Raw genomic sequence first — 27320 nt, 5'->3', positions numbered from 1 at the left:
CCAGGACCCATATGAAGCAGCACTGCCATCCTGGACCTGAGGTCTGACTACTCTGTCAGCATGCAGTTCAGGAGTGGAGGTCAGCCTACTTCATTGAACCATTGGGGGAAGGAGACCCTAATTCAGAGGCTGTAGCCCTCAGTGCTGGCACTGCAAATTGCTTACTTTGCATGCCCCACAGATAGCACCAACGTTCTACTGACTACGTCTTAGTTTTCTATTCCAGGACTGGCTCTGAAGTCTCCCAGTCTTTCAGTCTCCCAGTCTCCCAGCACCGATTCTGCCTACACATACCAGCTTATGAAGGAGCAGGCATCCAAATAAACACAAGGTTTCCTGGAGCAGGGCCTGACTTAGTGCGGGTTCAGGGACCAGAGATCTAGCCACCATCTGACCTGTCACTAGGAAGCCCAGAATGAATCATTTTTCTTCCTGAGGCCTTGGTTTACCCATCTGTGACAGGAACCAATTTACACATTCATTTATGGAGCACTCACAGGGCAGCTTGCTGGCCCAGGCTAGGGGGCACAAGAGTAAACTCAGCAAGCAAAGGCACCTGACCTAGTGGAGTCCTCATTACATTAGGAGAACCACTCACACTGAGAGAAGTAATAAGGAAGAGAGGGGAAGAAAGGGACTACACACATGTGTGTGTGTGTGTGTGTGTGTGTGTGTGTGTGCAAGTGTGTGTGCCTGTGTGTGTGAGGTGTGTATATAGTGTGCACATGTTGTGTGTGTGGTGTGGTATGTGTGTGTGTGTGGTATGTAAGTAGTATGTGTATATGGTGTGTGTGTGTGGTGTGCATGATGTGTGGTGTGTGCTATGTGTGCATGTGCGTGCTATATGTGTACTATGGGTGTACGTGGTCTGTGTGTTTGTGTGTTTGGTGTCGGATGTGTGTATGTAGTATGTGTGTGGTATATCTGGTGTGGTACGTATGTATATATATATATATGTATATATATATATATATATATATATATATATATATATATATATATATATATTTGATTTAATGTATTTGATGTTGACATTTTGGATTAGACAGGGAGAAAATATGTGGGGGAATATGACCACATCCCACTTCTTTATTGAGGCAGGGCCTCTTGCTGAACCCAGAACTTGCAGACTGGTCTAGTCTAAGTAATCAGCTGGCCTCGGGAATCCCCATCTCTGCTTCCCCAAAGCTGAGATTACAGTCAGACTGGCCATTCTTCCCCAAGATGTACATGGGTGCTGGGGATTTGAACACTGGTTCGCATGCTTGCAGTGTAAGCCCCTCACCTACTGAGCCATTGCTCCAGCCCTTGCCTTGCCTGGTATGCTTGAAGTTATCCAACTCTAGTGTCTTCAAAACTCGCAGCCCGTCAACTAACATTACATTTTTCTCAGAAATACTTGATCTCTCCTTAGGTTCCATGAGATTTCTAAGTGAATGCTAAGGAAGGAGCCCTGTGGAGATATGAAAGAGTATTTGAGCAAAGGCCTGAGGCAGAAGAGGAGGGGGTGGGTGTTGAGGAGCAGGAAACATATTGTAAAGGAGAGACAGTGACTAGAGCTCCTTCAAGGATGAGAATACTCAAAGGTATGGAAAGATGAGAAGGAGTGGTATAAGCTCTGCCCCTAACCCTTTGGGGACCTGAATGTGCCACAGACTCCCAGGAAGGGGAGCCCAATTGCCCCCAGCAAGGCCTGGATCATAAGCTCCTTGCTGTCCCACCAGCCAGGTGCCATTATCTGCCACTGAAGTCAGGATATGGCGTTGGGGTCAGGTGTTATCTTGTTAGTCTGAAGCAGGCGGGTAGGAAAGGCTATGGGGAAGAGGGTGGTGGGAGATCTCTTGTTGGCAAGGGTTGGGCGTGCAGTGGGGGAGGCATTCATGAAGGAGGAGGCCAGCGTGAAGGCAAGGCAGCTTTACCTGTTGTTCTTCCCACTCTCAGCTCCCACTCAGAGAACCATGGACTCAATTTCACACACAAATGTCTCTGTTCTGTGAACTCTACAGGGTGGATCCTGTGGTAGCAGCAGACTCTCCTCTGCCCTGCAGTGGGGGATGACTGTGCTCGGTTCCCTTCTGTTCTCTGAGGCCCAAGCTGTTCCCCCTATAGCCCACCATAGAACTCTGGGGTTCTTCACCTGTCCTTCAAGCTGAATCACCCATGTGAGCAGAGTGGTGCTTGCTGGGCAGGGAGGCTGGTAAGCAATGAACTCTAGGAAGGAGTCTGTGGGGACTCTGTCTTGTGGAGGGAAGGACATCTCCTTTGTTTTCAGCAAGGCAGGTTAAGAGAAACTTGGCACCCAGGATCTGGTGCTGCAGACCAGACTAGCAGAGGAAGTGAGGTGTGGCGGTAGCTCTTGGCTCTGGGGTCCTATTCCAGGACTTGATATCCTTGGCTATGATAGCAACCCTTTCATGAATCAACAGACCATGGTTCCTGGCATGCTGTGTCCTTTTGATGGGTGAATGGTATTACTGGCCTCATTTCATATACAGAGAGCCTAAGGCTCAAGAAAGGAGGCAACAGTCTCACCCATGTTCTCTGAGCTGGATCCCCGAGGAGCACTGTGGCTCTTCTCCCTGAACCCACTGCATTCTCCATGATGCTCATCCTGTTGTCCACCTGTTCCCAGAGGCCATGACCTCTGAGCCTCTAAACCCAGTACACTGCACACGAGGAAAAGAAAAGAAGATGCTCTATAAAGTCCCAGGAAAGCATCTAGACAAGCCTCTCCCAATTACAAAGCTGGGCGCAAGTTCAAGGAATGGAGCTGAAGAGAGCCAGTTGGCTGCCTTGTGACAAGCTAGTGAGGGATGGGAACCAGAGCCCATAGGGGCTTCCTGACACAGCCGAGCTGAGAAGGAGCATGGGGTGGAGAGGGAAGTGTGTGTGTCCAGGCTAGAAACTATGGGCGTGCAGTCTTTTGAGATATGGCAGAATAGAAGCAGAAGGGTGGGCCTCAGGAGAGGGCTTGCCCATCTTCCCTGCAGAGCGGCCACGGATGGAGACAAGTCATGAGTGAGTGATACAGGGAGAACCCAGCTTCCCTGGGAGGTGATGGGTTGGGAAGCCACCATCCCCACCATCTCCATTCTTGTTCTTAAGCAGCTGCATCCACAGACTCCAAGCCTGCTACATGGATCTGCTTCAGCCTCAGACCTGCCCTGCTGACACAGCTGCCTGGACATCAAAAGGCAAGACTCCACATTCATTTGCAAAATCAGTATGGAATTCCTAGAGGGCTCCTCTAATTCCTCTGGTCTGACCACACAGCAATTATCCATTTACAGAGGAGGGGGGAATGGCCTCCCAGGTTCACCAGCTGTGTGGAGGGAGACCTCTGCTCTCCTTGGCCTTGAGCAATAGCTGGGGAGGGCTGCACTGGAGTGGACACCTGTTAGGGGGCTCAGTGTGGGAGGACCTGGCTGTGATCACATAGAACAGACAGAAATGGTAACAGCCTCCCTGCTTGCCTGCTTAGCCACCATTGCCAAGTGCTTCTGATACAAAGAAAGGGCTCTGATGGGCTTCAGACCTGGCCGTGCTTATAGACCATGGAAACCTTGCTCTGGATCTTTCTGTGTGGGGGACAGGCCTTGCTGCTCTCTGGGCCTCAGCTTACCTATCTGTCAGGTGTGTGTGTGTGTAAGTAACATTAATCCTGCCTGTTTGAGGTGAGCATTTTAATAACCTTATCAAGTACTTATTCCTTCCTTAGGACAGGGACACACACAGAACACTTGCTTCGTATTAGCTGGGGTGGTCTCCAAAGGCTATGCTGCAGGAGTACAGAGGAGGGGCCAGAGTGCAAGCAAACGTGGACAGGGTTCCTGGGTAGGCTGTGCTGGTTGCTTGATTGACAGACCAAATCATTTCCAGGTGTGGGGTGGCATAAGGGGAGGACTTGGAGCGATCAAGCAACACTTGTTAAGGCCAGTGTCAAGGAGTGGACGTTATGCCATTAGAGTCCTGCAAAGGTACAGAGACCAAAACCAGAGACTCTCAAAGATAGCGACGGTAGCAAGCACACTATGAAAGCATGTGTTTGCCATACGGCAGGGAAAAGGAAGGAAGTTGCAGGTGATGCTGATGAACATGGGAGGTGCTTTGTGGTTCCTCTTAGGGCTGACACAGGACGGGAAAGGAGACTGGGTGGACCCCACAGCTCCACAGCCATGTCAATAGCTGCCCTGGGCTGGAGAGCAGCCTCAAGGCTGGTGGAGGAGAACACAGGGTGAACCTGGTGCTGGAGGGTCGGGGTGGGGAGGGGCAGGATCCAGACCTCTGGCTTTTCTGGTAGAAAGTAAAGGTAACTGAATTGATGGAACAAGAAGGATCAGCCAGGTTTTGGATTTAGAAGCCCACTTTTGGAGTGCCTGCAAGACAGCTTAGAGGTCACCCTGGTGAGCAGCAGGCAGTTTCAGCTCTGGGGCCGAGAAAGGCTAGGAACTCCTGCCATTGCCCAGGCCTTGGAAATGTGGAGGGAGATTGAAAGCAGGCAAGAACCATGCTCTCTCCTGGGGCTTCGAGGCTCCCTCATGGCCCAGCACTGATCCCACAGTCTGTGGATGAGCTCTCATCTCCCACCCCCTTTACTTTAAAACCCACCCCGGGCAGCAGCCAGACAGGAGAAGGGCAGCTCACAGTGGAAGGGAAGACAGAAGGCTCTGTGATGCTGCATGAGACCCTTCGTGCTGCCAGTCATGGAGGATACAGCCTTCCCAGAAAACATCAAAGGAGAAAGAAGCTGCACAGAACCTCAGGAAACAGCAAAGCAGTTCCAACCTCTGGTTTTAGTCTGTTTGAAAGCACAGAACATAGCACCTAGCAACAGATGGGAGTGTTGGACACTAGAAATAGGTGATAGAGGACCCTCGGCTGGCCTCTTCACAATGCAGAGGCCACGGAGGTCCAGAGTAGACAAGAAGATACCCAAAGCTAAGGCCATACAGCCAGCCAGAGGATGCAGATAAATTCAGGGGTGGGGCAACTGTCTGCTTGGCTTGCTCTTACCAAGTCTCCGTGGCCCCCTATCCCCTCCTACCCTCTACTACAGATAGACCATAAGATGGAAGAATGCCAGATGGAATCCCAAGCCTCAGACTTGAGGCCAGAACACAGAAACTATAAACTCACTCAGGATGAGCAAAGCTCTGAATGGATCAGATAAGAGCGCATCAGCCTCCTTGCTGCAGGGATCTCACTAGGAGGGTGGACTAAATGTGCAATGAGGAGGATGGAACGTCCCACATAAAGGGCAGATTTTAAGGGCTCAAGTGCTTTCAGGCTTCATCACAGGTGGGCAGGATGTCTATCCCCTATCCCTAGCCTTTTAGCTCCTGGCCAGAATCTTCTTCTAGCCTCAGGTCTATGCTGGCTTTTTATGACCCTGCCTTAATCTTTCTCTGGGGCTCTGGACTTGTTGGTCTCAGCCTATTCCCAACCTATACCTTCCTTCTGCAGTCTCCTAGACCCTAGCTCCAGTCTGTGATTCCCTTTTCTGGGTTCTTGTGACCAGAAGGGTCAGACACATGCCAAAGTGTTGGTCTGCCCTGGGATTAGATATCATTCAGAGATCTTATTTCTCATCCTTGCATATGTGCAAGGGAAAGGCAGAGATCAAGAGACAAGATAGAAATCACACTATTCTAGCCACAGAGAGATTCGTGGTCAACCATATGGCTTATGACCTGAGCTCCCTTGTTCAGGAGTCCTGAAGACATAGACTGATTGACTTTGTCCTGCTGACTTAGTCCTGCTCAAACCAATACCAAGTGGCCTCTCTACCTCTCTCCATCATCTGGTCTTGGAAGAGCTGGCCGGAACCTGTGACCTGCCTCTGTGTGTGTGTCCTCAGGCTCATCTGTGCACTCGTTTCTATTGTTTCTCCATGGCAACACTGTACATCACAACCTCAGGCTGCATCTGGTACTCTGAGCACCCCTAGCTGATGGGCCATCGGTGGATGCTGTGAACCGTGAACACCACAAATGGGAGCACACCGCTGCTCTAGAAACAATGACAAACTGCTTCCATGCCATCTCTCCATGATCCTTAAGGCCCTGCTTCTGTCCCTTGGTTTCCCTTGCCCCAGTCTCCTGAGCCCTGCCTGCATTTTTAACTAACTTGTTTACAGCTTTGTTTCTCAGTGTGCTACTTCCGTCACACTTTAGGGTCTTTGCACATGATGGTCTGCATACACCTTTCCCATCATGCCTCTGTTTTGCCATAGAAACTTTTAACATTCCAGCTACAATTTAAGTACCATCTCTTGAAAAGAGATTCCTTCCCTGGCTTTGTAGATCAGCTCAGGGGTCTCCTTTCAAGCCCTCTTACTTCCTTTCCTCTTTCTTTTGAGCACTGATAAAGTCTTCACCCACACATGAGGTCTTGCTGTAGTGTTATCAACTACCAACAATTGTTCTGTACCAGGCACAAATTTCTATACCAGTTTTCGTATATACATGTGCTAACAATCATGAGATAGTTTTCATCATTACTCCTTTTTTTTTTACCGGGGTGGGGGTACAGGAAACACAGAAGGAAACTGACTTGCCTAAGGTCATACAGCACATGGCAGATGAATGAAGAATATCTGAGGATTTTTATCATGTGCTAACCTGGTCCTACCACCTTGTTTTGCAACTATGACAAGAGTAGAGAACCAAATTCCCCTTACTCATTCTTACATCCCTGGTACTTAGGACACAGCTGTGACACCCTGAGGGCACCCACCTGTGTTAGGCACAGCCCTCAGCCCTGGCTCAAAACCAGTAAGTGTACTGTAGAAGGGAATGGGTGTGTGCTGAGAACCCAGAGGTGGAGCCTCACTGTGGTTGAGGGGCTCAGAACCAGAGGGACTCAGGAATGGGTCAGGGTTCTCAGTGTGGGACTTCTTTCCCAAGGGCACACCCCTCCCCACCTGTGGCCCCTGCCACATGACTGTCAGCTCAGTGACAAGAAGCCTGCCTTTTATGGCCCTGCCAGCACAGCAGTGGATGGCTGAGAAAGAGGTTCTTCCTCCAAGGAGGTCCCATGCCCTGAAGAAGTCCACCTTCTTCTGGGCTGCTTCTGAGCCTGGCAGCTTCTCTCCCAGTCTTTCCTAATACCGCTTTCCTCACCATGTTCTTGGCACCCAGGCCCGGCAGGCCTCAGTCACCCTTGTGGGCTGTTGGCTCAGGATCATGTCAGCTAGCCTAGGAGGCTTCCAGACCAGCAGCCCCAGCCCCCACTTTGAAGGGGATCAGGTTCCCCCACAAACATAATTGAACAAAAATATGAGAGAGAAGAGGTCTTTGTTCTCCCATTTACAGCGTCAGAAAATATGTAACAAATTAGCCGTTTATGAGGTAAGAGACTAGCTCTGTGTGCAGGCCGTGTGGCCTCAGCAGGCACAAGGGGCCTTTGAGCTGCTGCATGGGGGGCAAGGCAGAGGGAAGGAGGGCTTGCAGGACTTCAGGGCAGGCACAGGAGGCCAGTGACCATCTAGGACTCTGGGGAGCTTGCAAAAGGAAGCAGGGAGCCAGGCAGAGTCAAAGAAGGGATCCTGAGCCTGTGGAGAAAGCAGCTGCTCCAGGCCAGTCTCCAACAGGGCCAGTGCCCTTAGCATCCAGCAGGCTGCTGGGGTCTCAGTGGCTGCCCTGTTGGCTGCTCCGAACCTTAAGAATGGGCAGATGCCTCTGATATTGCTGGCGATTTCTCTCCATAGGCTTTCAATTCTCTTCCATGGATCAAAGAGGAATGCCAGTTGAAGCAGCAAATATTCAGCAATGCTAGGAAGGGAGGTGGGGTGGGGGTGGGGATGAGGAAGATCAGGGAGGGCTGTGCCTCTCCTTAGCTTTGTCCTGGCTTTCATTTCTTTCATTTCATAGTGGATGTCTAGAACTATGCATGGTTATCTAGTCGTATCTAGTCCTAAGTGTAGGGATTCACATCTTAGCTTGACTCATTGGGGTCAATGCAGGCTAGCATTCACATTCACTGTCTTTGACTCTCTTAGGATTTAGAGCAGTGGTTTTCAACCTGTGGGTCATGACTATTTATGAGGTAAATGGTCTCCTCCCACGCCCAGGGCTCACATATCAGATACCTTGTATATCAGATACTTACCATTTATAACAGTAGCAACATTACAGTTACTAAGTAGCAATGAGGAACTATATTAAAGGGTTACAGCATTAGGAAGCTTGAGAACTGCTGATTTTAGAGTCTTCTCCCTTGTCCTCCTTTCTTCATCCTTCTCTTCTTTTTGTTCTCCTTTTCTTTCTGATTTTTGACACGGTCACACTATGTGGTCTCAAATCCATGATCTTTCTGCCTCAGCCACCCCACTCATGGGATCACAGGTGTGTACACCACACCAGGCTCCTGATTTAGTTTTTGATTCTGTTAGACCATGTGCTCTAAGGCCTGCCTTTTTCATTCCTGTTGCCTATGGTCAGGATTCCCCTTGCTGCCAGCCTGGCCATGCATCATGGGAACACATGTTCAGACACCTCCTACGATCCATCTATGGGACTACCTATTCTCTTTACTCACCACAAGGTCCCTGCTAAGTCAAGAGCTGGGCCCTGGCTGGGTACCATTGCTCTGGGCCTTTGAGAGGAGGTACTGGAGAGTATGGGTCCATGCCAGTCCAGTAAGAAATCTCTGCAAGTAGCAGGGTGCTGGGTTTCTGCATGAATATCCCGAGTGTTTGGTCTGCAGTCACAAACACGTCGCTTTCCTGGATCTGACTTTATTTATTTTGATTGGATCTTAATAGTTCTTTCAGGCTGAAGCTAAAGCTGCCTGGGAATCCCAGGAGACTTGCTAAAACTTCAACTGCACCCAGCATAGCACAGTAACTTGAAAGTTAATCAGTGCTCAGGGACACCTGCTTCATTCTTTCCAGCCCTGGTGTCTGGTGGCACATAGGATTCCGAGGTGGGCTTGGGCACAGCACTGGTCTCTGCAGTAAAGACCACGGATCACAGAATAAATCTGCATGGGCGATATCTGGGCTTGGCAGCTTCTCTTTGGAGCCATAGAAGAGAAATCTTTCCCACTGTCCCACTGGCCTTCCTTCCCTGTATGGAGCCCTCCCTAGGTACTCCTATCACAACAAGTTTCTATGCCATCCTTTCTCTTACATCTTTGAGCATATTTATTAGTGACTTGTCTCCCATATTATTGTGCCACCTTCCAAACAGAAAGACCTCCCATATTGGGGGAAGCCCAGTGATTTCTATTCATAAACACATCTCCAGCCCCGGCACTGAAAACATGCTCAGTGTCTCATGAATGAATGAATGATACTCTGGGCATTTCATTTCATCGCCATTCTTGGTCCTTTTCATGCAAATCTGTATCCCTGTGGCCAGGCTCTATTCTTTCAGAGTGTTAGTACTTGGGGAAGAGCAAGATGGTCTTGGACACCAACCAGGCCAACTGCTCATTTTACAAAGCTCAGAGAGGGAAAAAGTAACCAAGTTCACAGAGCACAAGGAAGTCTACTCAGACATTTCCTGAGATAAGTCTATGGGGCTATGGATCAATTTGCTCCCCAGCTGACTACAAGGCCCCCAGAGTATCTGAAGGAGAAAAGAAATGGAAAGGAGAAGTGGGAAGCTCTCAGCACGGCCCGAGTGTTGGGCAGGCTAGGCTGTTGCTTCTGGGCTGCCCTTTCCCACTCCCTGCTAGCCAGGCTAGCCTCCTTCTTCTATAATGTAGATCAGACCTATCTTTCTGGTTTCAAGTCCATCTCCACTGTACATACCCCTGCTTGCCAATTCTTGTGAAACAATTAACATTTGTTTTCAAGACAACAGCACTAAAGTCCGGAGAGATTGAACAACTTGTCAAGGTCACACAGATAACTTCTGGATTCCACCTTGGCATTTTCTATCTTTTCTCCTGGGTCTTTGGGCACCTCTGCCTTCAGCCCACTCTGGGCATGAAGGCTGGTGTTTGCCTTACTGTTTTCCTTTAGAAAGCTTCTTTCCGGCTGCACAGACTCAGCTCCGCGCTGAATGTTCCCCCTGGCTCTACTAGCAATGCCCTAGCAACTTCAATGTATCCTTTTCACATGATGGTGCTAAGCAGGTAGCTAGACAGGCAGTGAATAGGCAGGCAGTGGTTAGACAGGCATGGCCACTTACCCCCATGGCTGTTCTGCAGAAAGCTCTATGTTCTATGGACTCACACCTAGCAATCAAGGGTCATGGGTTAACATTCACTTACACAGTTAAGGTAAATGTGTTTACTTCTTCCAAATGCTCACTCCCATCTAAGAAAGCCCTGAGCTATTTGGGGCATGGTGAGCCTGCGGAACCTGCCTGTCTCAGTAGCTGGGATCAAGCTCGGGAAACAGGCATCAGTGGCCCCAGAGCTCAAGTTAGCCTGGCAGTGTATTTTCTAGGCAGGCACTCAGATGGCTGGGCCATATCTCTGTGTCCCAACAGGAGTCCATCACATCATCGCTCCTTATATGAAACAGGAGCCTGCCTGTCTGTCTCAGTCTGGCCTGTTGCTCTCCAGAATTCATCTGCACCCTGTAATTCTGGAAAGGCTGGAGAGACCTGTGGCCACAAATACTCCTGTGAGTCAGTCCTTCTCTCGGCCACCCCACCCCTCATCACCTCTTCCACATGCTTCAAGTTGTCACCACCCCTCTTCCAAAACGACGGATGTAGACATCCGAGGAGGCAAACATTCATTGGAAGGAGACAGCATCGCTGACTACCTCTCAGCCAACCAGAAAATGTAATTAACCTCACTGCCCACCCAGGCCCTGCTCATGGCATGCGCACCCTCCTGTAAACACTCACTGCTCTCACCATGTACAAGTACTCAGTCATATGCAGACACCGAAGTTTTCCCTGAGGCCTTCCATAGCCCCGTACTGGGACACGTCCAGGCGTGAATACTCTCACTATCTTATACAATCCTAGCTGTATCCACATGCACTCGCGAGCGCGCGCACGCACACACACACACACACACACACACAGACACAGAGCTTTCTCTTCTTGTGAAGACACAATGGGTTAATTCTAGAAACAAAACCTTTGCATTTTTCTCCTGCCATAATTCCTTAGCATGTAAGTATCACATTAGCATATCTTTGGATTTTGTTGTGTTAGAATGTATGAATTTTAAAATTATTTATATTGCTGACTTGAGTTTCATTTAAAACAAATCTTTAAATGAATTTTGGCTTGGACTTAAGACAGATTTTCGAATAGGTTATGAAATGGCCCTCTTGCCATTTTGTATTATGCATTCTTGAATAGATAGTTATGAGACCAAAGCATCCATTAAGCCCTGAAAAATGTTGGAGATGCTCTGTAAACAACAGAGTCAAGTACACAGGCAAGACGTAATCCTTTATTAAAGATGAGCAAGTACATCCAGCTCATTGTGCAGATGCACGCTCATCTCTAATAAATAATAAACTTACATCTATACCAAAGCCTAGCTTAAAAGTAAACTCCTGGAGCTGAAGAGAAGGCTCACTGGTTAAGAACACTTGCTGCTCGCGCAGGGGACCCAGGGTCAGTTCCCCGCATCCACATGATGGCTCGAAACCATCCATATAACTTTAGTACCAGGGCAATTGGCACCTTCTTCTGTCCTTCAAGAACATCAGACACACATGTGGTGCACATACATACATGCAGGCAAATCACTCATACATAAAATAAAATACATAAACCTTTCATGACCTTTTATCGGTAAATATCTGGGTTTTGTATCCATTTTATATACCCATATACCATGGGTGGTGTAAACATTTCTGTGTAAAGGTATTATGAGTGGGCAAACCTTGGAAAGCCCTGAGCTAGAGAATTAACCATGGAGTTCGGTCTGACTTTGCTGTTCACTGGCTCAGTCAGGGGCCTTTAATGTGGATGCTAGGTGTCTGTGAAAGTATTTTTCCCCTCAGTAAAATGGATGTCTTTCTTGCAGGTTGTGACAGTTAGAGATCACATGTATGTTACGCTTTTATTCCTTTTAACAGGCATTACCACGACCTCTCCTTGAAGATGAGGAAATATGAAGAAATTAAATGGTCAGAAAGGGTTTCCGAGGCTCCTTTCCCTTCCCTCCCATCAGTAGTTGGGGGATGGGTGTGACACAACAGGGATGGGGGAGGGACAGTGACTGACTATGAGGACTAACAAAAGTGTGTCAGGAGAGATAGGCTCAAGGGCTGAGAGATTTGCATATAATAGAAAGCAACAGCAGAGGAAAGACAGGAACCCCCAGCCAAGGGCTGCATGTAAAGGGTAGGGTACCTTAGATAGGGTACCTGCAGAAGGCAGGTGGGCAGTGAGTAAAAGGATCAGAATTCTCACAGTGGGGCGGGGGCTATTGAGCCTTTGATTCTTCTCCATATGTGGCCTACTTCTGTCCTGGAAAGCAGTTTTCTCTCGTAGTCTCTGCTTCTACAATTATTCGTCTGTCAGTGCAGAACACTAGAACCTGGAAATCTGAGTTAGTGTCCTCCAGACTCCAATATCTACTGCCCGTGACAGTATGACTGATTTGGCCCATGATGGAGCACTATTCCCATCCAGGCAGTCTTGCTGGAAGGGCTGTGGCCCTAGGCAGCATGCCCTGCAAGGAGAGTGCCACCTCCACCACACCCTTAGATTCTAGTCTTGCCGATGCTCCTTCTGAAGACCTCTCATCCCAGGGCTGGATTTCTTCCGCACCTAGATGGAAGAGCTGCAGGGACACAATGCTGGTCAGACCTGTGGGAAGCCAGAGCAGAGCCACTAGTGTGACAGGCTTTGTCATGTTCATGAGTCCCCTGAGATGACATAGGTTGTGGTCTGGAGCTCTGGTGCAGACTCAGAAGGCAAAGGGATGGTCCCTAGCTGGGAGGTGGAAAGCCAGCCAAGCTGTTGCACAGTCAGCACATTCTTGGGGCAATGCACTGCAAAGCCGCCTTGACTTCACTCCTAAGTGTGAACGAGGGCCTCTCTGCCCCAGCAGGGTCATGCCCCGGTCACTGACTGGAGCTGCAGGCTTTGGGGTATGGGGAAGCCTTGGAGCTTTGCCAGCCATGCTCTGCCTCTGCTGAGGCAGGCCTTCTCACCTCTCCTGGCCTCCTTGCCCCAGAGCACCAGCCCCTGCTTGCATTCTCTGGCTGATGGGAAATTTGCTGGTGCTTTCAGCTGGGGAAGGCCTTCTTGGTAGGTTGAGTTGGTTCAAAAGACCAAGGACATGTTTTTGCTGGGATATATGGAGCTGGTAGAGATAATGGTCTGGGAGGAGGGAGGTAAAGTCTCTTTGCAAACTGAGATTGGATTGGGAAGGGGCAAGGCTTCATCCTGATGTTCAGATAAGCAGAGATGGGCATAAGGGACCAGCACACAGGCTGCCAAGAGCTGGAGCAGTAGGCTCATTCTTTGTCTTTCTACAAGGCAGAGTCACAGCCGAACAGTGAAGAATCATGATGCCCATCTCAGAAATCTTCTACTGGGAAGCTGTGCAGAGGGTGACAGTTGAGGGACTCCAGGTATCAGGGTTCTACCTGGGCCTGACCACAGTACAGGGACAGTACATTGACAACCTCTTTCAGTTAGGAGCGTCTCAGATGACTGTCAATGTGAATACCTTTCAGGGAACTACAGAGAATGGGTGTGTTCTGGTCCTGGGAGGCAGGCTGGCAACTCCTTTATTCTTCCCGAGCATAGAATATCTCCTGGCATTGTGTACCAATTTTACAGGGGTGTTGTGAATCGTGACCCACAGTGAGTCACTCAGCATACTCGGACACTTAACAAAGGCCCACAGACTGGGAGCAGGGTCAAGGAATTAAGGAAAAGGAAGCACCCCTCCCCCAATCCTTGCTGTCATTTGGAGACGTTTCCCAAGAAACCCACGGCCATACACTCTCCCCTTTGCTCCCCCTTCACTTAGAGAGGCAATGTCAGGGAAGGCCCACCTCTTTAAGCAACTGACACCTATAAACTAATTTTTCCCGCTTCTGCAAAGACTGAGTTGTAGGGAAAGACTGATGAAGATTCCAACTCCACCCAAGGTTATACAGACTAGATTCTGAACTCCTGCAACCCCACCACCACTGGCCATCACACTATAACACATGAGTTCCCACCTAGAGATCTTACTGCCACCAATGGGTGGGTGGATGGGGTTGCTATGCCCATGCCCACTTTTCAAAGAGGAAGCTGAGCCCAGCACAGTGCAGCAGAAGGTTGACCAGGCACAAAGATCACCTGAGAAGTAGTGGCAGTGACACTTGACCCTATGTCTACCTGACTCTTAAGGCAACGCCGTGTCTAGTCCAATCTCAAACCCACTGGCAGTAGAAGACAAGGCAGAGAAGGACTATGTGGGAGAGAGCCCAGAAATGAAGCCGGGCACAGGTGCAGGATGAATTACTGAGGGTGACATTTGAGGCTCCCCAGCTTTTAATAGTTCCTCTCCTTCTGTTTGTTCCATTGTTTCTGGCCTTGAGTGGCCTGCAGAGTGGCTAATCACGGGCAGTTATCACAGCCGCACGCACATCATAAACAGTCTGTAAAAGGCCCAGGGAGCCCAGCTCACAACCTTCCTGGACCAGACATGGCCCTCAGCACCTGTAATTAGGAGTGGCTGCCTACTAGAGGAGACCAGCCTAGCCAGCACAGACTCTGTCCTTATCATATGCCCTGTGAAGACACTTGAGTGACCAGCCCAGTTTTACTCTGGGAATGGCTTTTCCAAAGCTGCTGAGCGAGCAGGGGCTGTGGGAGGAGAGGGAACTGGACGCTTTCGTTGCATAAAACATGAGCAGAAACCAAGACTGACCTGCTGGTGTTCTCTAAGGCACTGCCAAATCTGCGTCAAACGTGAAGTAACCAGCTTATACACAGACATTGAAGTTTGGAGTCAGAAAGCCATAACCTGTTGCCATTAGAATGACTGGCTGATAGCAGCATGCAGGCCGCACTGTCTTGCTCTGAAGCCCTGCATCCTCCCGCCGCCCTGACTACTTCCTCATCTTTATGTTCACTTCTCACACACCCTGGGGTTCTGAAAAATCAATTTACAAGGCAGGCTCAGTGGCAGACACTTGAAATCGCAGTGGCGAGAAGCAGAGACAGATCTTGGGGCTCACTGGCCGGCCAGCCTAATCTCCTAAGCATGTTTCCTCAAAGAAGAAGGTAGATATTTCCTGAAGAATCACACTTGAAACTACTGGCATTCATACCCATGCACACACATGCACACACATGTGCATGTGCCCGCCATACACAAAGCCATTTACTACTGCCGAGTTCCCCAAGGCCTCTGTTTGTTTGTTTTACAAAGCTGAAGTTTTTCCTATCACAGTACCCCCAGGTGGGCACCCACCTAGGCTGGACATCTGTTTTTCATGGATTTGCTTGGTTGAATTTGTGGATCTCTGTGTTGGGACTCTGAGCCTTGCAAGGGCTGGAAAACAGGTCTCCTGGATACAGCTCTTTGCAGAAAGACACTATGTTACCACTAATCTGTGCTTTCTTCAGTGTGTACTAATTGGGAGGAAACTGCTGGGGTCCCTGCATGTAGTTGTCTTTCACATTTCTTAAGGAAAAGAGGTTCCCTGGGGTTCAAACCGTATGAGGTCCTCCGACTGGGAGTCGGGCAGGGTACAGGTTCAGCCTTCATCAGCTAACTGTCTGGGTGAAGGATGAGACTAGGGAGCTATTCCTGGAGAAGAGACCCTTTAGGAGCCTCTAGAAAGTACTTGGGCAAGGCCCTGAGTGCTGTGTTTCCTCAGTGATCCTCACATGTTGGGAGACTGGGCAAAGCCAGGTAAAGCATGGACCCTCCAGGCCTCCTCTATCAATGGGTGTGAGCTTCCTGCAAGAGTGGCCGAGGAGGCTGCCTGTACAGGGTGTCGAGGAGGGTGTTCCAGGAGCTCCCACTCAGGCTACTCAACAAGCTTTGTCCTCTTTGACCTCACCCATCTCAGCAGGCTTCCCAGTGTTAGCAACAAATTCTCTAGAAGTGAGGGAGTGGAGCAAGAAGGGACAGCATTTGGGGTATAAATAAATTAATTAATTAAAAAGAACCAAACATATTCAAAATTTTAATGATAAAATAAAAATTCTTCAAAAAATTCTTCAGAAGCTGGTTGGGGGTTCCATAAATGTAAAAGGAGAGGGGAGTTGGGGGCGGGGATGCGCAGGCAGCCCCAAGGATGGACTTGATCTTTCCAACGACCCGATGGCATCCTCACCTGCTCTGTTTGCAGCTGGACCACATGGCTCCAGTGCCCAACTCACTATCTCTCTAGGGCACATGGCAAGTCCCTTGGTCTCTACACTCTGCACTGGGAGTGGTTGGGGTGGTGGAGGGTGCTTTATATCGCAGGGACATGACTTGGGGTAGAGACAAAGGAGCTGCTGAAGGATGCAGAAACTTGAAGCCTTTCCCTCCCCTGAATTCTGAGGTAACTCCTGTCCTCCTGGTGGTGTGGTTGAGGTTTCCCAGTCCTGAGGCAACAGAGGGCAACCTAAACATGGTTATTCAGAAAACCACTCCCACTGTCAGTCTGAATGTTCTGAGAACAGGAGCTGGGAGCCAGAAAGGAGCAGAGACCTATATTTTGGCTACAATGAGACATGTCTCCTCCCCATTATTAACATGGATGATTAAAAAGAAAAAAGGTTGTAGCCATTGGGCACAACAGCCATTTCAAAGGTCAGTTGAATGAGCTGAAATGTTAGAGCTCACAGTCAATGGGGTTTGTGTTTGTCAATTCTCCATTACTATAACAGAATACTGAGGGAAAAAAAGAGCTATTTTGATTCATAGCTTCGAAGAACCCTGACTGTGACTGAGGACAACTGCTGCTTTTAGGTCTCTGGTGGAGGTGTTGGAGGACAATGTGGGACAAGCATGGTATAGCAAAGTGCTCATGTCATGACTACAGAGTAAAAGAGAGAGTGAGGAGGAAGATGAAGCAAAGTATCTCACAATCCCCTTAGAGGGTGCAGCTCCTAAGGACTTCCTGCCTTCTAAATGCTCTGCAATTGCTAACTCTGAGAATGAAAAGTTTTAAGAAGGTTTTAAGGGGGGATGTGTGACACATACTTTAGAAGTCTCATAATCTAGACTCACCTGCAGAATTAGATGCCCTGGTCTAGAGGCCTCCACCCTCTCAGTTACCACTGTAATGAACTCCTAAATATAGCTCTTATATCTTCAGTCCATCACTATTCCAACTTTTCACCCTTCCTCTGCTCTCCCTTCCTCATCTCTATCTCCTGCTTCTCTCTGCAAAAGTTTCAGTATCTGGTCTGGAACGCAGGTATCCATAACACATTCAATGAGCACTACACAAATAAATTCATGGCACAACACAAAGACACTCCATAAAATACTAACAACCACAAGTCCTGTGCTACATTCTACTATTCTTAGGGAAAAGTCAACTTTAGCTTTGAACATCAGGGAAGATAGCTTTGCCTCTTGTCACTGGCTACCTCATGGTTATGTCACAAGTATGCTAGGATTCCCAGTAGATCTGTCAAAATACCAAGTCCTCTCTAGATTCTAGACCTTGAACCTGCTTCTATATTTCACCTCAAACCTTTCCCATGTCCGTTCCTTCTGCCCATCTTTGGATATCACATCTGAATGTAACCCCAGAATGCCCATCTTGTCTGGCCAGGACTCTCCCTGTGCTCTGTATTTTTTTTCCTGGAGCCTCATAGAGTGTCCCAGAATGGCTTCATAGCAGCATCTCACCTTTGTAGAGGGTAGTTCTGAATCTAAGACCATGCTCCCTAATTGGTTCTTGATCCATCAATAAAGATACCAGCAACCAATGACTGAGGATGGGGCAATGCACTTGGAGTTGAGTAGAAGGACTCAGAGAGGAGTAGAAGAACTGGGGAAGAAGGAAGAAGTAGTGGCAGAAGATAAAGCCAATCAGCCATGGGAGTTTTCAATTGGGGTGCCCAATGTCTGAGGTGTCAGGAGAAGTTTAGGAGTGCCCAGTCATTGAGTTAGCAAAGGCATTTTATGATTAATTGGAGTGTGTGTGTGTGTGTGTGTTGGTTTTTAATCTATGGATCCAGAGGAATCTAGGTGAGGCTGGTAGCTTGGTCTGCCAGCAGCTTAAAGCAGGGTAGCAAAAACTAAATGCTACACACCCTCACTAACCTCTCAAGATGCATCTTAGTCCCAAAGTAGGTCTGGCACAGTGCATCTCCTCAATATTTCATTGGTAAACAAAGAACATATACATTACCTGTAATGACATTCAATACTAGACCAGTGGCTAGATAAACAGGACAAAGGGGGTCAGGGTTACTTATGGACCTGACATTGTTATCAAGAGATAAATTAACTTCATTGATCCATTTGTATGAGAAAACCATTCAGAAATATTTAACATTACTAGTGATCAGGCAAATATATCAAAATCATAATGAACTATCACTCCAGTTGGAATGGCTAGCAAAAAGGAAAACAAAACAAACAAAAAAAAACACACATGCTGGTGTGGATGCAAAGGGAGAAATATACTGTTGGTGGGAATGTAAATTAGCACAGATATTATGGAAAACAGTTCAAAAGTTGCTCAGCAAATGGGAAACACATGATCCGGCCATCCCACTACTGGGTATATGTCCAAAGGAAATGAAACCATTATGTTGAAGAGACATCTGCACATGTTCACTGACATTGCTATTCACAGTAGTCAAGATAGGAACTCAACCTGAGTGTCTACAGATAAGCAAATGGGTTCTTTATACACGATGAATATTTGGACATAAAAAGAGTGAAATTTTGTCATTTGTAATAACATGGATAGAACTGTTAGGCATTTTGTTGAAGAAATAAACCAGGCACAGAAAGACAAACTCACATGTTCTCACTTTTATGTGTAATCTGAAGGGTTGATCTAGCAGAAGAGTAGAACTGTGGCAACCAGAGCCTGAGTAGTATGGGGAGGGAGGTCTGGAGTGTGGTCAGTGGGCAGTTGGAGGGAAGAAGAACTTCTCACGTCTACACCACCACAGACAGGATAACTATGGTTGATGATTAAGTGAATACTCCAAATAACTAATAGAGAAGATTTTGAATGTTCCACACACACACACACACACACACACACACACACACACACACACACACACACACATGATAAATGCCTGAGTTGTCCAGCGAGATGGCTCAGACAGTAAAGGTGTTTGGTACCAAACCTAACAGCCTGAGTTCCCTCCCTAGGACCTACGTGGTAGAAGGAGAGAACTAACCCCCCTGAGTTGTCCTCTGATCTCTACGTATGTACCATCGCACACACACCTTCCTAAATAAACAAATGAATGGACAAAAAAAATGTTAAAAAATGTCTGAGGTATGTGACAATAGATCAGTTACCTTGACCTGATACACATAGCAACAATGTATTAAAATGTCACAATATATCACAATGTATTAAATGGGAGGCCTGTTATCTCCTAAATATGTAAACTACTATGTGTCAATGAAAAAGAAAACACATTTTAAAAATGCAGTGGGGCTGGGGGCATGGCTCGGTGCCGTGCAGGCACTAGGAACGCAGTCTGAATCCCTAGGAGGCATGTAAGGCTGGACACGGTAGCTCATATCTGTAATCCTGGTACTCTTATGTCAAGATGGGAAGTAGAGACAAAGGGGATCCTTGCATGCCAGCAAGCATGCAGTATACAGCAGCATCGGACAAAAGAGATATGCTGGCTCAAACAAGGTGGAAGGGGAGTACCAATACTCAAGGTTGTTTCCCCTCTCTCATACTCTCTCTCCTACTCTCTCCCGTCCCACACTCGTGAAGATAAAAAAATTATTTAAAAATAGCTAATGATTAGCCTATAGTTTTTCTATTTTACAACAGCCTTTATCTAAATAATAATTACACTAGGGCTTCCTTAATAAAAAGAAAGCTTCATAGGCTGGGAATCAGAAGGAACTGGGTTCTAGTCCCAGGTTTGCCTGAAAGCCAAATCATCCCCTTTCTCCTTGACTTTAATTTTCCCTCTTAACAAAGGGGACATGACCCTGCTCTGCACGCCTTTGAGATCAGACAAGATATTTGGTGGTGAAAGGGGCTTTGATGAGTGCAAAGCTCGAACCAGACACACAGGATGACGGATGTTCCTCAGGCACAAAGAGAGGTTTCTCCGAGGCCTGTTATCTCTTCTTTATTTTCTTTCAAGGAAATGGCTCCAACCAGTCCGCCTGCATTATTGTTGGCACTAGGAACCAGGGGGAGAGGGCGGCAGAAAGGGAGCAGGGATCTTTAAGAGAGACTCTCTGGGGGACACTAATATTTTTAATAGTTTGTGGGTTATGAAGTAAATCTCTGTTCTCCGCATTATATATCTCAGCTGAGCCCAAAGAATGTTTCCAGAGTCTCTAATGAAACTGAAGCAGTAACCCAGAGAGAGAGAGAAAGGAAGAAAGGGAGATTTATTTGCAGAGATGTTTGCTCAGAGAGAGGAGAAAGCAGCTAGAGGCAGGGGGCCCAACTCAGCCACATGCCCCCAGCCCTCTTATGCCCTTATTCCGTCTGTGGTCACTGCTGGACCACCTGTCCTCACCTTTGAAGCAGGCAGGCAGCCTCCTCTTCCCACGGCTGGAGACTGGGGTGCTGGGGTTTTCCTTCTGATCATCTGGAGAGGGGTGAGCTTGCCAGCAGTTGGGGGGACTGGCTTTTACAGCACGCAAGAAAGCCGGCTGTGGCCCAGCGCCTCGGTGGGAGAGCGCAATTATTAACAGGTCCTACCTAGGCCTTGGGAAAAATGCAGGGCTGCATGGAGTTTAAAAGGTCGGCGTGAATAACAAAACCAGACTTTCTAGGGAGTCAGAATGGATTTAAAATACACTTGGAGGAGCCTGGGGCTCCTTTGCTGTGGCAGGCGCAGCGTGAATGTCTTTGTGTGTTCATAGGCATGTGTCCACACTTCTGGGTTCTGGGACCTTTGTCAGCTCACAGGGTGTATGCTCTGGGCAACTTGTAAGTGCCAAGAATGACAGCCCAGCAGCTGAGCTGCTGTGCAGGGCTATCACTTACTCCCTGCTCCTCCCCATAAAGCCAGGGGAGTGAATTAACTAGCTCTAAGGGCCCTTCTAACTTGGGGAGCCAAAGCAGTGGAGGATGGACAGAGGTGGTTCCTGGCCCACCAGGTGCCTGGGTGAAAATGCCCGGCTGACCACTTAATGGTCTGGGCCATCCAGGCAAGTTGGAACATTTCCTTGGTGTCCATGTGTTGTTTCCACTCCTCCACAGGAAAGATGAGGGAATGAAATGAATCTAAAACAAGCCTGGAACATGGCGTGCTCATGTGATCCCCTCTGATTATGCCTTCTTATTTTAAAGCTAGCTATCACTCACCTTTTATCTCCACTTAAGAAGATTTATTCATTTGATGAACATTTACTGACCATCAACTGTGTCCTGGCACCAGTTTAGGCATGGAGAGATAGATAGATGAAAACCCATGCCCTCTAGAATTTCTGCTTTATAATACTTGGTTTCCATCTGTCCTAGGGTCAGTCCCAAAGAGACTGGATGTAGGAGGTACTGACTGAGAGGCCCAGGTTGGCCAGAGTCAGGCAGGCATTTGCTATGGGTGAGGGGAGGCATGTGGTCTCTCAGAACATGAATATCTATAGCAACCCTTTGGGGCTGGGAGACAACTGTGGACCCTCTAAGGGGGCTTTTAAGTTTTTGATTGTGAAGAACTTAGAGATATAAAAGTAGTGGTGAACGTGAAAGGTAAGCAATCTTCTTTCTCTTTTCCTGTTATATACTTACTGTGCTGGCTTCTTTTATGTCAACTTGACACAAGCTAGAGTCATTTGGGAAGGAGGAATCTCCATTGAGAAATGTTTCTACTATAGTGTCCCGTGGGCATGCCTGTAGTGCATTTTCTTGATTGGTGAAATATGGGTGTGTCCTCCTGAGGGTGGTACTTATGGGTACTGTGAGATAACAAACTGAGCAAGCCAGTAAGCTGCACTCCTCTATGGCCTCTGCAACATGTTCTTCCTGATTCCAGGTCCCTGATGTGTCTTTGCTGACTGAGGGACTACAGACTTATAAGATGAAATAAACCCTTCTCGTTGAGTTGCTTTTGGTCAGGGAGTTTTAGCAGAGCAATAGAAACCTGAGCTACGATATTTCCTCATATATACTAAGGCTTCATACTAAAGGGTCACAATAAGACTATCAGAAAACCTGATCAAGTCCAAAGTGTCCTACAGCAGAGACTAACAGCACTCGAGCACAGAGTGCATGCAAGTCTGTACGCATGGAGAAGAGTCAGATATACTAGTTGATCATTTTATATTTAGGGTAGCTCTGGGGGAAATGTAAACTTGTCAGCTGTTTGGGGGTGATCAATACAGGCCAGAGGAAGATTCAGAGAAAGTAACTTGAACCAAGTGTCACAGTCAGAGGTTCCTAGCCTTCTCTGTTTATTGAGTAAGACTTCTCTCTTATTATAGGTATAGAAAGCTGTCTCTTGTGAGACTAAGCCGGGGCCTAGCAAACACATAAGTGGATGCTCACAGTCAGCTATTGGATGGATCACAGGGCTCCCAATGGAGGAGCTAGAGAAAGTATCCAAGGAGCTAAAGAAATCTGCAACCCTGTAGGTGCAACAACATTATGAACTAACCAGTACCCCGGAGCTCTTGACTCTTGGTGCATATGTATCAAAAGATGGCCTAGTCGGCCATCACTGGAAAGAGAGGCCCATTGGACGCGCAAACTTTATATGCCCCAGTACAGGGGAATGCCAGGGCCAAAAATGGGAATGGGTGGGTAGGGAAGTGGGGGGGAGGGTATGGGGGACTTTTGGGATAGCATTCTAAATGTAATTGAGGAAAATATGTAATAATAAGAAATATTTAAAAAAAAAGAAAAAAAAGAAAGAAAGTAGGAGCATGTGTCCTGGGCATGTTTAAGGAGAGAGGCAGAATCAATCTGGCTTGACTTTTGGGACTTGATCTAGAAAATATGAACTTATTTAAGGACAAATATCTGGGCAAGGCAGTGATGCTGTGGTGATGGTGGGATTGCAGGTGTTGGGGGATGGTGGTGGGAGCATTTGGAAGCCCTGTTTACTTGGCTTGGAACTCAAGTCAGAAGGAGAAAGATATACTGCATATGAGAACACAGTTAAGTGTATAACTTACAGGTTTTAGATAAGTCTCTGGTCCTGGAAGGTCTAAAGGTGTGATTGTTTGAAACTTAAAACATGAACATGACTCCTGTAGATGGAGCAGTGGCCTTTGGATGAGAAAGCTAAAGTCTTAGTTAAAGGTCTGGCCAGAGTGGCGAGCCCTAACAGAAGAGGTCTGAGGTGACAAACTGTGCTGGCAGATGGAACCGCTCAGTCTTTCCTCGAGGCGGCTGTGGCAAGCCAGTCTCACCTCTGCTAATGACACTCCTCTGCATTTCAGTTTGGCATGATTATACCCTTCTAAAGATTGTGACTCTTACTGTCACGGCCATGCCTTTGGGCATGTAATATATCTTTGAGTCCTTTTACAGCCAACTTCCCTCTTGGCTCATGTCAGCTAGCTACCAGTGAGCTATTGGGGCGGGCTAAGGACCTCTGAAAACTTCCTCCTCAAAACCAAAGGAACACTGGGCAAATTGTCAGAACCAACCTTTTTTAGAACTCTGGATATGAACCAAAGGCTTGCACGATTCAGGAAAAATTTAATCAAGAAAAACAGCTCCCAGTAAGAACAACATGCTCTGTGGCATGTTAGCTTGCTCCATTCTCCCACACTGCCGATGGGAGTGAAATCACAGTGAGCAGCTGCCTGGCTGCTACTAAAAGGGACACAAGAGAGGGATGTCTCTGAAGCTCCATTCCCAGAGCACCTTTACAATCTGCTATGACTGGTGGCTTTCTGGAAGCCTCCATTGCCAGGGCTGTATAGTCTTTTCCCAGGGTGTTTTCTGAAAGCAACCAGAGGCAATTGGTTAACATCATAGCTGTCTGTGGCAATGAGAAACTCCAAAAGATTCCTGGGAATCGAGAAAGCAGTGTGCATGCATTGAGGTGTCCCGATGTGCTTTGTGCTTGCTAGAGAAAGACCTGAAATGACTCCAAGTTCTTGTCTCTGGCTAACCCAAAGGCTCTTCAGGAAGGATTATTGGCTTTAGCCATTTAAGAAAAATCTGTCTACCTATTAGCCACTCATTAGGGCAATTGGGCAGATATTTCGATGTCCACACAAGTCAATGAAAAGAGAATGATAGGACTGGCTCTGAAAAGTCACCAATTAAACACTGTCAACCACCAACAGTCACAGCAAACTCAAGGGAACATCTATAAATCCTAGATTTGAGGCATCATGTTATTTTAAATGCCCAGTTGTAACCAGAAATTTGTAGGCATGCATAGAAATAATTAAATATAAAAAATAGTTAATAAGGAATATTCTTGAAGAAATACAGAGGTCTGATTTTTTAAGCAAGGACTCTAAACCACTTAATTTAAATATAAAAAAACAGTGTCTAAAGAACCAAAGCATTGCCAATAAAGAGGTAGTTTAAAGATTAAGACCACGTGCCGCTTTTTCAGGGACTCAGGTTCAGTTACTAGCATCTACCACCCACAATTCTGTTGCTAGGGGACCTGATGCCCTCTTTTGACCTCTGTAGACATCAGACATGTATGTAGAGTAGACAAAACATTCATACACATAAGATTTCTTAAAAAGTAGCTAAAGTATAAAAAAATAATGCTTCACCAAATACAGAGTATCAATAGGAAGGCAATTATACATATTTGTCTATATACACCTATGCATATACAGACATTTCTAAATACAGCAAACACCCACACATTATATAGTGGCAAAGTTCAGTTGCTGAAATAAAAACTTCATGAAAGGGTGTCAATATATTTTTATTGGTCAGAGAAGTGACAAACCTGAAGAAAGTCCAAATGAAATTATTCAGCCCAGGAGATAAACTAATGAAGAAGCTTGGGACATGTATGTGTGTTAACATGTGCAATGAGAAGAAATAGGAAAGAAAGAAGCAGAAAGAATATTGAAAAGTAATGTCTGAAGACATTCTACAGCTATTAAAAATCAAACCTACATAGTCCCACAGCTCAATGACCTCCAAGTTGGGTACATTCAAAGATATATATAGTTAAACTGTTAAAAGCCTCAAACAGAGACTGAACCTTGACAGTGACAGGAAAGGGATGACCCCCAAGCACAGCTTAATACAATTCACAGCAGATTTCTCACCAGAAGTCATGAAGGCTGAAAGGCACTTTATTTTAAAAGGTGTTGCAGATGAAGAATTCTATATCTAGCAAAACTATCCTTCAAAAATAATGAAGTTAAGACTTTGAGAAAATATATGAAAACAGAACACCAGAGAAAGTAGATGATAAACAAAGGAAGTTTGTTGCTCACAATTTTGGGGTCTGCAAAATCCAAGATTGAGGGATCAGCAGATTAGGTGTCTGGTGAAGTCTCATTTGGTTCACAAGGTCTACTATGTCCTAAAACCATGGGGTGAGGGGGTGGGGACAAAGGAGCTCTTTGGAGTCTCTTTTTATAAGCATGCTAATCTCATTTATGACAACCTCATCCTCATGATGTAATCACTTCTCAAAGGCTCCGACCCTGAATCTAATCACACAGAGGATTACATTTTGAAACATGAACTTTGAGATGACACACATATAAAAGCTAGAATTAGTCACCAACTGAGTTGTTCTACAACATTAGGAATTTGGGTTAGGAACCCTTAAGATGGACTATCTCTTTTATCATCCAGCCAAAGTCTAAGTTCCTGCTAAAGTGCATTCCATATTGGAGAAAACTGGGGCTCAGGGGACCCCAGATGGAGTCAGGAGAGGAGTCACTGTGGGAGCCATTGAGAGCCCAAGGCCAGACTCAGCAATGTAATGGACTCTTCAGCAGGAAATGCCATAACCTTGGCACCCAGAGGGAGCAGATGTGCGTTTTTCCCACATTAGGACATCTAGCTAAGAATGGGTTCCTTAGCCCTGAGGGAGCTATTTGGGAGTCATGGGTGACTGGGCCTATTTACAATCTCTTAAAGGGACCACCGTATCCTCTCTGGACTATGTACTGCCTCCCTTCTTTCACTGCTGTTGTTGGTTCCCCACACATTCCAGAATGACACTAACCCAGACACTTCCATGTGTCTTATCTTGCCACCTTACTCAAGAGAGGCTTCTCAACTGAATTCAAATCCAGAGCCTTAGATTCTCCGCCTGGCTGCCAATACCAGTTGTTCCATCAGATTTCTGCAGAGGTCAGAAAGAAGGGAATCATGGTCTGGAGATACTTTCTACAGCTTCCTGACTACTTCTGATGAGTTGAAAATCATCTTGGAGGGTAGGTACCAAACCAGGCACTCACAGGTGTGAATAAGCAGAGAAGGGGGAAGATGATGCTAACTGTGAGTAGGCTTTTCCACATCTCTGCTTCTGTAGTCCTCACAAGGACCCTGTGAAGTATATACTACCATGACTCCAGTTCAATCACAGAGATTGGTGGGACCACTGCTCGTATCCAAGTACTCCCAAGGCAGAGCCCATATGCTTTGACACAATCTGTTTAGCCACTCCAGAAAAGATATCTGGTCCCAGGGAGGGTAGGGAGGGTAGCAGAGGTGTGCTTTTGTTTAGCTCAGTTTTCATACACTCAACACCAGGAGGAAGTAGGCCAATAGTGAGAGGGCACAATCCAACTTTATCCTCTCTGTCACCCTTTCCTTTCTAGGAATATTGGTTTCTTTCTGAGACAAATCTGTGGCCAGCTTCTGAGCCAGGCCAAACTTTCTGGAAACCACTCACCCTGGACCTGGGAGGATGCTAGCTAGAAAGCAAATGCTACTTGTCATGTTTAGGAGGTAGGGCAAAGAAGGCTGGGCTTCTGAGGCAATCAATCAGTGCTGTACAAAATGGACTCCTCAATAAGGAGATGATCCTCAACCCTGGAGAAAAAGGAAGTCACACAATAAGCAGAGTCTGCAGGGTACCTGGGAGGGCTCTGTTGACTCGGGGAGGCTCAATTCTGTCTACAGCTGGTTGGCTGTTCCTGGTCAATTCATTGATTTCCCATCCCCCCCCCCAAAAAAAAGGTTCTGTTTCTTGGTCAGTAACATGCAGATGTTGAGTACAGGTCTCTGTGGTGAGTTTCTAAAAGGTTTAGAAATTCACTCACATCATACAGTGAAGAAGATGCATCCCTTTGGGGGTAGGATTTTTGTTTTAAGATAGACTGGTCTTGAACTCTTTGTTCTTTTTTCTCAGCCTCCCGATTGCTTGGAT

At 47.1% G+C, this 27320-nt stretch overlaps 1 protein-coding gene across 3 annotated transcripts in view; it reads right to left on the bottom strand.

The window, feature by feature from the left end:
• The window catches only part of Trabd2b (TraB domain containing 2B), a 208417-nt gene that overhangs the window by 43459 nt on the left and 137638 nt on the right, over nucleotides 1-27320 (bottom strand). Inside the window, exon 1 of one of the 3 annotated variants that reach the window (XM_006503276.4) lies at nucleotides 7122-7211. The exons of the other annotated variants lie outside the window; for them this stretch is intronic. Within the exon in view, the coding sequence (XP_006503339.1) occupies nucleotides 7122-7124 (3 nt within the window). The 5' untranslated portion in view covers nucleotides 7125-7211. Of the gene's footprint in view, nucleotides 1-7121; nucleotides 7212-27320 lie in introns of those variants that run through there. 3 annotated transcript variants of the gene reach the window in all.

The sequence above is a fragment of the Mus musculus genome, chromosome 4 (genome assembly GCF_000001635.26).
Source record: "Mus musculus strain C57BL/6J chromosome 4, GRCm38.p6 C57BL/6J".
NCBI lineage: Eukaryota > Metazoa > Chordata > Mammalia > Rodentia > Muridae > Mus > Mus musculus.
This window is presented reverse-complemented; position numbering and strand designations above follow the sequence as displayed.